Source organism: Ochotona curzoniae, unplaced genomic scaffold (genome assembly GCF_017591425.1).
Source record: "Ochotona curzoniae isolate NIBS_2020 unplaced genomic scaffold, NIBS_Ocur_1.0 contig_1014, whole genome shotgun sequence".
Lineage (NCBI taxonomy): Eukaryota > Metazoa > Chordata > Mammalia > Lagomorpha > Ochotonidae > Ochotona > Ochotona curzoniae.
The window spans coordinates 32,573,513-32,586,450 of record NW_024464920.1 but is presented as its reverse complement, the minus strand read 5'-3'; the positions used below and the strand labels follow the sequence as shown (position 1 = coordinate 32,586,450).

Below are 12,938 nucleotides of genomic sequence, written 5' to 3'. Positions count from 1 at the left end.
GATTGTGGTGAAAGTTAGCCCAAATGATCCTCTTCTCTCCATTTACATCCTTAAGTAGTCCTCATCCACACCTGACTGTGGGCTTGGCCATATAAATTGCTTTGGCTGATGGGACAATAAAGCAACTGTGAGGGAAGCAGATACTGTCTTCATGCTTTAGGAATCCTAAGCCAGCATGGAAAGAAGTCCTAGCTATTGTTGGGTGAGGATCAAGAAGGACACCGAAGGTATCCAAATGACAGCTAACCAGGTGGACATCTTCCATCATCCAGTTGTCAGTTGACCCTACCTGACTACAACTGTGAGAGAAAACATAGTTAAACCAGTTCAGAATGAAAGGACATTCTTGCTGACCAGCAGAATAAGATAAGCAGAATGCTTTTAGCCACTGAGTTTTAAGAGCTTTGTTATATAGCAAAAGCTAAATATCACAGTCTGCTCATAAAAGGAATACTAAGTCAAAAGGTAAGATAGGCTCTGGATATGACTAAGCATTGCCCACTGAGTACTTCTCTAAAGTCTGGACAGACTAGCAACTAAGTGCTCTGGTAATTAAAATGGTGGAAAGTGGATTGTGAAAGACTATTTTAAAGTACCACCAAATTGGCAGCACATTTCCCATTTTCTTTCCTCTCTAGTATCCCCATCCTTAATGCCAGGGAGCTAGACATGTGGAAGTTAAACATAAGCATGGTGGACTCCCGTAGAAGCCTTTAGTTGTGAGTCAAAAAGCAAAAAGGGAAAATGAAGAAAAATCCCCAACTTTTCTTTTTTTCTTCTCTCCAATTCCTTAAGCTCAGACAGTTCCACCATGGTAATAGAAGTAGCAGAGACAGCAACATAGTTCCACCAAGAACTCTGAAAAAGAACTTTCCTCCCAGTCGTAGGAGCTATGATCCAGGAAGGTGTGGTGAACCCCTATTCTCTTTTCTCTGTCCTGCTACAACTTGTCCCTAGGTATGGGCATAGTTAAGCGTGTCAACGTAAAAATAAATAATTAGTCTTTCCAAAATACTGAAAAGGGGAGCCAAGGAAACCAAAAACTATTGGCAGTGTTACTAAGAGGATGAAGATTAAGGAAGCATCTCAAATGGATGCCGGTTAGTGTCCTGGCTGCTCTACTTCCCATCTAGTTCCTTGCTTATGGCTTAGGAAATCAATAAAGAATGGCCCAAACCCTTGGGTTCCTGTCCCCATCTGGGAGACCTGGAAGAAGCTCTTGATTCCTGGCTTCATATTAGCTCAGCTCTAGCCATAGCAATCATTTAGGGAGTGAACCAGTGAACCATACCTCTCTGTCTCTACTTGTCTCTATAAAAAACCAAAACAAAACTGACTTTCCTATAAAAATAAACAAATCTTTACAAAGAAGAAACCCCTGCAAATAATTTATAAATTCCTAAAACCCTAAGTTGCACATCAGTGAGACTGATCTTAAACAGGAAACCTACTGAAGACATTAAACTGGGCTAAAGGATAGAAGCTCTGCCTGGGTTCCCTCCTGGCTGTTGGAGGGCGCACATGATGAACAGATCCACATAGCACAGCAGGCGCATTGGAAACAGAATTGACTTTGAAACCAAAGCCCATAGAAGACTAATCACAATTTGCGACCTGAATATAAGCATTGATTTCCTGATAAAATATTCTTATAATATCGGGCTTAAACAAGACCCGGAGTCTTAAAACTTATTTGGAATAGCCAAAATTATCCATATCCAACATACGAAGAACCAACAAGACCTCACTTGACATGTGAAAAACAGTCAACAAATAGCAAGTCTGAGGTGACACAGATGTTTTAATTAATTCTCTAACAAAGGCTTTTTAAAATTATATTTTTTAAAGCAGAGACAGATCTTCCATCCATGAGTTCATAGTCCAGGTGGCTGCAACAACCAGGGCTTGGCTAGATGCTTCTGCTGCTTTCCTAGGCATGTTAGCAGGCAGCTAGATTAGAACTAGAGCAGCTGGGAATCAGAGTGGTGCCCATATGGGATGCCGTTGTTGAGGACCAACAGCTATGCTACAGTGCCGCTCCCTAACAGAGACTTTAATGCAATCATAATAATAAAAAAAAAAGTTCCAGGAAGTAAATGGAAATGTAACATAGACATGCAGCAAAGAAACAGAAATTGTAAAGACGAACCAATTGGAAATGGTAAAACCGAAAACATAGTCACTGACAAAATGTAAGTCACCAAATGAGCTCACTAGCAGAGTAAAGGTAATAGAGGGAAGAATTCATGAACATGAAATTAGATTTGAAGTTAGAGCAAAAATTATCCAATTTGAACAACAGTGAGAAAAATTAGTTTAAGAAATGGAAGAGCCTTAGGCACTTTTTTGGGGGGTGGCTATCATTGATACCTGCAGTCTGAAACAAAAGATAAAGAGTATGTTACAAAAAAGTATTGATAATAAATGGAAGAAGACTTTCTGAATTTAATAATTCCATAACATATACTTTGAAGAAGCTCAGCGGGGCAGACATTGTGGAATGGTGGGTTAAGCCACTGGTCAGGATGCCTGCCTCCCATGTCGGAGTGCTGGTTTGAGTCCAAGCCCCTCTGCCATTCATCCAGCTGCCTGCTAATGCCATGGGAAACAGCAGCAGATGGCTCTGGTACTCAGACCCTGGAAAGACACCTCGGGACCTTTTTTGAATTCTGGGCTCCTGGCATTATCCTGGCCCACCCCTACTGTTGTGGACATTTGTGGAGTAAGCTGTAGATGGAAGATCTGTCTATCTTATTCTATCTTTTAACTAAGTGAAAATGAATGAATAAACATTAGGGAGGGAAAAAATCGGGTTCAGGAAAACCAAACCAAATGGACTCAATAAAAGAAATGTTCCAGCTTCTTTCACTTTCTCATCACAGGGTTTACACTTATTAATGAACAAACGTGAGGTATATCAAAAGTATCAGGCCCCCCACTCCTCAAAATTAAAGGAATAAAAAATATTGTTGAATGTCAGATCTGCTTAAGTTTGGATATGTATAAAAGGTCCACTCTTGAGTTCATTTTGAAAAAGCAAAACAAAAAAACACTGACACACCCAGTTCTTGCCCACTCTTCCATCCGTGAAAGGAGTTGTTTCCTTCAGAAAGGAACTGACGAGACCATTCCTGCCGTATGTCGAGGTGTCTGCATTTGAGAGCAGCACATTCCAAAGAAACCCCCAAATGGCATTCTGTTTGCCAGCCAGGCTTTCTTACCAGCTCAGACTCTGTTTAATTCCAGATGGTGGGACTCAGAGGGATTTCCAGCAGCTGCAAGAATGCCATTTTGGAGGACATTGCATAGATAGCAGATATTTGAATTAAGAAACACTTGTGAGACCTTGCATTGGAAGCAACCCCAAAATACGCATTTATAGAGCAGCAGTATAATAAGACTGTCAGATGTAACTAAGTGCTTTTCAAGTGTCAAAGGAAAAAATGTATTTTTCATTGTCAGAGGAGCAGTTAAATAGACACAAGAAATTTTAGAACTGAATGCTTTGTTTGACCTAAAAATCTATAAAAAGAAAAGATTCTGATGCTGGATGTATGAACTATTTAGACTAAGAAAATATTCAGTAATTAATAATAAATAACATGCCCCACTTATTCTAACTTTAATAAGAGTTTCAAGTGAACCTGTAGGACTATTATCGGCTACTGCAGTGCATTGAGTGAATATGCTTTTTTTCTTTTTAGTGAATGTGCTTACAAATTTTTATTAAGGGCTGGGAAGGGTGCAGTGGCCTAGTGGCTAAAGTCCTCGACTTGCATGTACCAGCATCCCATGTGGATGCCATTTCTAATCCCAGCAGCCCCACATTCCATCCAGCTTCCTGCTTGTGGCCTGGGAAAGCAGCGGGGGATGACCCAAAGCCTTGGGACCCTGCACCCGCGTGGGAGACTCCAGAAGAGCTCCTGACTCCTGGCTTCCGATCAGTACAGCTCTGGCTGTTGTGATCATTTGCAGAGTGAATCATTGGATGAAAGATCTTCCTCTCTGTCTCTCTTTCTCTATATAGATATCTGACTTTGCAATAAAAATAAATAAGTCTTTTAAGAATTTTATTCAGGGCTAAAGATAGAGATTGTCGAACTAAGCAGTTTTGGTTCTCCAACTAGGTCTAACCATTCCACTGAACCATTTTGACAAATCTGATGTAACATGTACTTAACTTACTATTCTTCTAAATCTTAACTTTACTAAAATACTTTTCCTTTCTAAAACACAGGGAACATTGCATTTGGTTATTTTTTCAGCCAACTTTTCTTCATTAACTTTATGTGATAGGCACAGTGGTGGATGCTGAGAGTGCAAAAAACTCAGTTCTTCAATTCACGTCACATGGGAGCTTAGAATCTGGTAAGGGAAGGAAATGTAGATGTCAGATTGCATTATAAATTGATAAGTGCTCTTACAGAGATAGGATCCAAGAGTACCAAGGGTTGAATAAAGCATTCTGCCTAGGAAAGTGGAAAGGTTTCCCAGCGAGTGACATCTGATCAAGCTCTTAAATTTACGGAGGTTTTCCAGGGAATCTGGTTAAGTACAATCATCTATACAAGAGACCAGCAAGGACAAGGCCCTGAATTTCTGGCAAAGGTTGGCGTGTATCTAAAGAATGAGCTAGGGAAGGTGCTGGTAGATAGGACGTTGGGTGGCCACTCCTAGTCATTCCTTAAGGTAATGGGCTGTACTAGGACTTGGTTCAGGAATTTTATATGGAGATTTTGCATGTTTAAAATTTGTTTGAGTAAGCTTAGATCAGGCCGGGTTGAAGTTGCATTCTCTTTCTCCCTCATTTTTGCATATAAGACTATTTTTCCTACATTGGCCCATTGGTAGGAATGAGTGACTCAATTCATGTATGGGTATGTGAAGGAATGGATGGATATCTCCAGTTCAGCCTTGTGCTTGATGACAGAAGTGAGTGAATCTCTTCCTTGCTGGTTTATTTTTTGCAAAGAGTTCATGAATACTTGCTACTGCAGTGCTGTAGCGACTAAGACTGTTGTTTTCCTGCACAGCACGGGCCGCACACCCCTCATGACCTGGCTGGTTGTGCTGTATCCAGCAGATTGCATTCTCCAGGGACCAGAGCTTTGCACAGCCGTAGTCTTCCAGAAAAAGCCACTTGGCTTTACTGATAAGTTAGCAGACTCAAGTTCATAGTAATAATAAGAAAATGTTAAGCAGAGTTTTATTAAATATTTGAAAAGGTCAGGCTATTGGAAAACATTCTAGAAATCTATTTCTGGTATGCTTTAGTCTATTATGTTTTATTCTAGACCAGGATCTTGCAACTTATTCTGATTTTAATTGGGTAGATTTGCTTTTGTCAGCTACTGAGAGCTTAAAGTTAACTGGTGATTGATTCAGTGATGCTGAAAAGTACTTGTGATTTTATCACCATTTTGAATAAATAACACTTGCAGGAAAAAAAAATTTCTTGGAGAGTGAAGGCGAATAGAGGTGGCGCAGTGCGAAGTGTTGTTCTGTCTCCTTCATTCCCCGTAGAATTTTTGCATTCTATTCTGAAGTTATTGATCTATTCAAGTACTGTGACCAGTGCAATGCTTATCATTGTTTGCACCTGGGAAGTTGTGAGTGACTTTGGGTAGATGGCTTGGGACAAGCATGGCAGGCATTTTCCACCTGGGCATGGAATGCCATGGTTGCCTGCCAGCTACAACAGCCTTGTGGGAGATGGCCCGGGCGTTGCCCTTGATGATTAAGTTTTATCTCCTTTTGAAGTGGAGCTCTATTGGGCTGTCTCTCTGGTCTCCCTCTCCTACATTTTCTAGTGACCCTCCCCTCTAAAAGCACACTGGTTTTCGCCCCTTGTGGGAAAGGACATCACGAGGCTAATTCCATGCTCGGCTACTTAGTTTTGATTTTAGTAATTATAAAAGCATGTTCCTCCACAGGTAAGAAGGAAACATCCAGAAATGTTGTGAATATTATCTAGAAATTTGGCCCAGACTGTGAAACGCAGACCAACTTTTCTCCATCACTTTGGGGAATGCTATTGCCTCTGTCTTCAGAATTTACCTGAATTGGAACTATGTTATTATAAAGACACATGACCGTGAGGTTTGAAAACTGAAAAGCATGTACACGCTGTGTAAATATAGCCTGAGCCCTTTAACCAGAATTTATATCCCAAACCGAGCGTGAGACACTGAAGCCATCTGGAACACTCTCATTAAATATTTAATCTGGTTTTCCTCTTTCTCTCTTCCTCCCCACTCTGACTCAGCATAAGGTCAGGATTCCTCAACTGGTCAACACCATGGATTTACTTTAAAAATACCTCGGTGAGAGGCCAAGGCCTCTGCATTGTTCATTTCATCCAACCACATAAAGCACTTGATTGATTAGTCATTGCACTCACATGGGGTTGTATTAATTATGGCTCATGCTCTGTTTTTCTCCTTTCTGGGAGATTATAGAAAGCATGTCTGCAGACCTCCAATAGTCAGGACCAGGGCCCACCCAGTGTGGTTCCTGCTATAAGCACTCCTCATAGATGCTCTTGTGGTATGTCTGTCCTGCCCTTCTGTGAGATTGTGAATTCCAGAGAGCTGAAGCCAGAACTGAATCAGCTCTGGGTCCCATTCATTCAACAAAGGAAATGTATTAAATCATGATGGTAGAAGCTTCAGTTCTTCTGTTTCTGGTTTTTTAATATTTTCCAATATATGTGAAGCTCATCTTCATAATGGAAAAAGGCAAAAACATTTGACCCATTAACCTTGGGTTTAAATATCCCAACAAATAATAAATAGTAAATGCACAAATAGATTTAGAATTCAGCTTGAATTTATGTAGTGGATATGCTTAATAACTTTTAATCAAAGTTCTTAAAGTCAGAATCTCAGAATCATGAAATTTGTAATATGTTTACCACCATTTGAATTTACAGGCTCATTTTAATGGAAAAACAACAATAACAACAAAAACTCTTTGATTATTCCCAATCCATATCTGAATCAATTGAGGCACTTCTTTGTGCTAAAGTAATTTTAATCAACTAATCTCAAAAGATATTTTAGCTTACATCATTTCATAAGAGTTTTATTCTCTTATCCAGGGAATGTTATTTGCTTTCCTTAATGTTGCTGTCATTTTTTTTTTCTTAAGTAGTGCTTCTTATTCAGGGAACAAGGGGGCCCTCCATGTGTTTGTTCTAAGATTTATTGGAATAGAATTCAGAGGGTATTTGGCCTATTGAATGTAATGGACTTTTTATAAACTTTATTTGAAAGGCAGAGTCACACAGAGAGAACACACATAAGTGAGAGAGAGACTTCCCTTCAACTGGTCTATTACCCAGATTCCCATAACAGCCAGGACTGTGCTAGCCTGAAGCCAGGTTTAAGAACTCAATCCAGGTCTCCCATGTGAGTGGCAGGAGCCCAGGTGCTGCTGCTTCCCAGGATAAGCATTGGTAGGAAGCTTGATCAGAAGTTGAGCTGGGGGCCTGGAACCTAGTGCCTAAATCCTTACTATGTATGCTTCACGATCCCTTATGGGCTCCAGTTTGTGTCCCAGCTGCTCCACTTCCCATCCAGCTCCCTGCTGGTGGCCTGGGAAGGAAGTCGAGGATGGCCCAAAGCCTTTTGGACCTTCAGCTACTTGGTAGACCCAGAAGAATCTCCTGGCTCCTAGCTTCGGATCGGCTCTGCTCTGACCGTTGTGGCTACTTGGGGAGTGAACCCGCAGACAGAAGATCTTTGTCTTTCCTTTTCTCTGTAAATCTGACTTTCCAATAAAAATAAATCTTAAAAAACAAAAAAGTAAGTGGGGCTGGGACTCAAACTCATGAACTCTAATGAGATGCTAGCATTGCAAGTGGTTGCTTAATGCACTGCCCCACAATACCCTTGATGGACTTTTGATGGTCTGGTTATATTCTCATTGGCAAATTTTATTTCCTTAAGCTGACATAGAAATACCTTAACTCTACCATTGCAGGTGTGCTTTAGTTTCAAGATTGCTTCTTTGGAGATCCAGAATAGTATTTGGAAGAAATTGTTTATCACTATTACTGCAGTAGATTGAGGACATATTTGAAAGGTAGGCAGGGCTACGTGTGGTGATGCTTTAATGTTCTCATACCAACAGGACTGGGTCTGTGCTCCCGTGTTTGGTTTAGCATTGGATGTGTGTCTAACTTAGGTATCTGTGACTATATGGATGTATGAACTCATGCCTTAGGAGGAAGGACTAATGCTTTTCAGAGCACAGCCCAATTACAACGACCTTGGCTGACTGATGATGTGGTGGCAAGAAAAGTGTTCATACATGGGTTTTTTACTAGGCTGTGGAAGGTTGGATCATGACTTGAAGCTTGCAGAGATTTTTATGGTCTGTCAGGAAGACAGCCAAGGGTCTATCTCCGAAAGGGACTCCTCATCAGCTTTTCAAGAAAATCTCCAGTTGTCAACTTCCCAAAGTTAGCTCTTTCACGAGTTGTCACGTTGACATGATTTACTCATTTCCTAATGCTGTTTCATTCATCTGTTTAATACCTCTCACTCGGAGTAGGACTCTCAAGAACAGGGAACCTAGCAAGGCAGGTTCATGGCCATGGTGAGGCATGTGGCTGAAGGAAAGTCCAAGGGCTGAAGCACAGTGCTGGGGGGTGGGGAGACCTTGGGAAATCGGGGGTTGTTTGGATGTATCTACCAGTGACAAAATGGAGAGGGATGGCAAAATCAGCCAGTTTCTACCAAGCACCTCCACCCTGTCTTTAAATAGATTGTGTTTATGGAATGTTATGTGTTAGGTGCCATTCTAAATGCTCTGTATGTATCATTTCATTAACACAACAACCCAGTAACATAAGTACAATAACTTTGCTCATTTCTCCAGTTAGGAAACTGAGGTGCAGGGAAATCCAATCTCTGTGACTTCAGACCAGACATTCTGACTCAGAGTCCTTAAGCATTATGCTCTCCTGCCTCCCAGACAAACTTTATGTGGTTGAAGGTGTCTGGGGAAAGGTGAAAAAAAAAAAAAATGAAAATGTATGCTTGGCAGAGCACAGGCCCTCTGTAGTGCCAGATTTCTTCTACCTCGTAAGCTGAAGTCTTGTAAATATGAAACATACAATGAAGCATCTTCCTTCTTCTAAGATATTTGGCCTAAGATATCTTGGACGACTATTATCATCCCAAACCTCAGTCTTTCAACCTAACCCTAAATTTGCTTGGTTTAGAATTAATTGAACCTCTAGTGGTGTTTTGTTGTTATCGTTGTTCTGAAGTCTTAGCCAAGAAATACTTTCTTCCTGGCCTTAGTACCTGCCTTAGTACCTAGTGAAGCGCTGAGCAGTTAGCTGGTGGCCTTTGATCCCATTGGAGAGCTCTAAATTGGTGACCTAGAGTTTTGAGTGAAACATGATATTAAAATAACACCAAGTTGAAATCACAATATACTATAGTGTAACATGCATGTTCAGCATCACCAAGAGTTGGAGAAAATGAATTTCACTTGGCTTCATTTGTTCTCAAGTGATTTTTCTCTCTTTTTTTTTTTTTAAAGATTTTATGTTTTTGTTATTTGAAAGGCAGATTTACAGAGATAGAAATCTTCCATCCATTGCTTTACTCCCCAAATGGCCACAATAGCTATGACTGGGTTAAGCCAAAACCAGGAACCAGGAGCTTCATCAGGTCTCCTGCATTAGTGAAGGCACCAAACACTCATGCTGTCTTCTGCTGCCTTCCCAGGCAATTGGCAGGGAGTTGGATCAAAAGTAGAACAGCTAAGACTAGAACCAGCACTCATTATGGGATGCCATTATCACAAGGGTGGTTTTACTTGCTATGCCACAATAATTTTTTTTTTCTTTTTAAGACTTAGGTTTATTGGAAAGGCAGTTATACAGAGAGAAGGAGAGACAGAGAGAAAGGTTATCCATCTGTCAGTTCACTCCCCAAGTGGCCACAATAACTGGAGTTGAGCTGATCCAAAGCCAGAAGCCAGGACATTCTTACAGATCTCCCACACAGCTGCAGGGTCCCAAGGCTTTGGGTAACCTCCACTGCTTTCCCAACCCACAGGCAGGGATCAAGATGGGAAGTGGAGCATCCTCCAGGACATGAACTGGTGTTCATTGGGATCTCAGCAGTTGTAAGGCAAGGATTTAGCCACAAGGCCATTGCACCATGCTCCACACTAATTCTTGAGTGGTTCTTTGCTTCTGTCTTTACCTCTCAGGGACACAACAAAACCTAACATCTCTGATTGCAGCTTGGCAATTTTACTTTGTTTTTTTTTTTAAAGAGTCAGAAATTCCTAATCTGCTTGTCACTCCCCAAATTCCTACAGCAAACAAGGCTACACTAGGCCTAAGCACGAGCCTGGAACTGCATCCAGGTCTCCACGGGGGTGGCAGGGACCAACTCCTGAGATGTCAGCTAGTGCTTCTCCAGTGTGCATTAGCAGGAAGCCATAATTGGAAGCAGGACCAGGACTCAGGCATCCCAGCTGGCATCTTAACTGCTACATCAGTGCCTTCCCCCTTCTGAAGAGTTTAGCTTTCAGAGCCTGATAAGCAGCCAAAGTGTCCTCAATGTTCAAAACCCAGTGGAAGATGCTGTGCACGAATGTCAATTTCTCAAACTTTAGATGCTCCTCTGATGTCACTTTCTCCCACTACTTTAGCTTGTAATTACCGAACTTGACTTTGAGGCCTGACCCTGGGTTTGCAGGTGTCTTGAGTTTTTAGTATCTTCTGACAGGTGGCCCGTGGGCCTTCCTTTACTGCCTTTTCAGCACTGATGCTAAGCACCTTCAGGAATGACACACAGTATTTCCATGTGTTTGTGGATTCATTGAGTAAGCCAGCTCAGGACTGGGGTGAGATTGAGAGCCTCCTTATATTCTTCACTCCCTGTAGGCAACTATTCAAACACCATGCAGGATCCTGGGGTACTAGAGGTCACAGAGCTGATAAAGACAGCTCCCCTAGTCTCAACAGGAACCATCGGTTGCTGTTGTTGTCCTCACCTTGCATCTGCCAGAATTCCATATGTGCGCCAGTTCGTATCCCAGCTGCTCCACTTCCCATCCAGCTCCCTGCTTGTGGCCTGGGAAGGAAGTCATGGCCAAAGCCTTGGGACCCTGACATGCCTAGGAGACCCATCATAAGCTTCTGGCTCCTGGCTTTCAATGTGTTCAGCTCCAGCCATTGCAGCAACTAGGGGAGTGAACCAGTGGACAAAAGATCTCTCTGTCTGTGCTTCTCTCTGTTTATCTGCCTTTCCAATAAAAATAAATAAATCTTTTTTAAAAAGTGTACATTAAAACATTATGCACATTTTGTCCATTCTCTGTAGTTGATGACTTACTTCATGACGCAAAATAGGGGGGAAAAGTCCCTAGGATGTATCACTTTTCTTAACATAACTGAGATATTTTGTTGAAAACATTATTCACATTATTCTGTAGTACACTCTCGGAATCAGCTGGGAGTATTTTCAGTGCTAAAATGGAAGCTGCTCTTTTTAATCTTAATAAAAATATGCATATATTTCAAAACTTTTGTGCTGATATAACCTTATCTTTTAATTAATTTTCTGCTAACTCTTTTTTGAAGAACTTAGCATGAATTCAGAGAGGGGCATTTCACCTAGCAACCAAGATGCCCTTGTCTCATATCCAAGTATTTGAGTTCAAGTTCTGACTCCACTTTGAATTCCAGCTTCCTGCTAATGTGCATCCTGGGTGGTGGCAGTGGTGTTTGAAGAAGCTGGGTTCCTGTCACCATCGTGGGAGACCGGGGTTGGATTTCTGACCTTTGATTCACCTTGTAAAAGAAAAAAAAGAAAAAAAAATGTCTCGGTCCTTAAGTGACCTGCCACTTTGCTGCTTTTGAAAGTAGTTTCCTAAGATTAAAATTATAGGCAGTAAGTTGTTGTGGATAGGGAAGGTAATTCCAACTTAATTTTTTTCTTTTTTTAAGATTTATTTATTTTTATTGGGAAGTCAGAGAGGAAGATCTTCCGTCCATTGATTCATTCCCTAAGTGGCCACAACGGCCTGAGCTGAGCCAATCTGAAGTCAGGAGCCTGGAGCCTCTTCCAGGTCTCCCACACGGGTGCGGGGTCCCAAGCCCTTGGGCCATCCTCGACTGCTTTTCCAGGCCACAAGCAAGGAGTTGGATGGGATTCAGGACTGCTGGGATTAGAACTGGGGACGATATGGGATGCTGGCACATGCAAGGTGAGGACTTTAGCTACCAGGTTACCGCACTAGGCCTTCCAACTTAGCTTTTTGTGTTTCACAAGTGTTCGGTCCATTGTATTGATGCTGAAGGGAGAAAATGGATGCTTGAGGTCATCTTTAGTGACTTTGATTCCTCACCCAACTCTGCAAACAGTTTGCTGCTTATTTTTCTCCCTGATTTTGGTCGGGCTTGATTTGTAAGGTGAAAGATGCCTGTTTGCTCCTTCCCAGCAGGTGGACACCATTCTTGCACCTCATTTAGGGTTTAGAAGGGGCCATTTGGGTAAAGGTGTTTATCGTGCTATGGCTTTCTATTGTGTTACGTACATTTCTTCTGTTTTTCAATTGGCAAATATTTTAGGATGCAGATAATTTGGAAGCAAGTTTTTGTTATGTTTTAAATATTCTTTCTTAATTTCTTCTTAATTACAGAGCAAAGAGATTGCATTCCAGCTTCATGAGGATTTAATGAAGGTTCTTAATGAGCTTTACACGGTAAGCACATAATCTCTTCTTTTGCAAGAACTCTAGGTTTAGATTTCTGGTTTGTAAAGACAAGGCTCATTTTAGAATTTGTCTCAAGCTATAGTGGTGATGGATTCTCAGCTCGTCTGGTTGAAATGTACCAAGGGAAGCAGTGTGTATGCAGCGATGTATTTTTTTCTTTCTTTGCTATTCCCTCTCAACTTAGAAAT

At 41.4% G+C, this 12,938-nt stretch overlaps 1 protein-coding gene across 2 annotated transcripts in view; it reads left to right on the top strand.

Annotated features, from left to right (window-relative positions):
- The window catches only part of SRGAP1 (SLIT-ROBO Rho GTPase activating protein 1), a 243,859-nt gene that overhangs the window by 129,180 nt on the left and 101,741 nt on the right, over positions 1–12,938 (top strand). For both annotated transcript variants that reach the window (XM_040982539.1, XM_040982529.1), the window contains exon 4: positions 12,676–12,738. In XM_040982539.1, the coding sequence (XP_040838473.1) occupies positions 12,676–12,738 (63 nt within the window). The remainder of the gene's footprint in view (positions 1–12,675; positions 12,739–12,938) is intronic.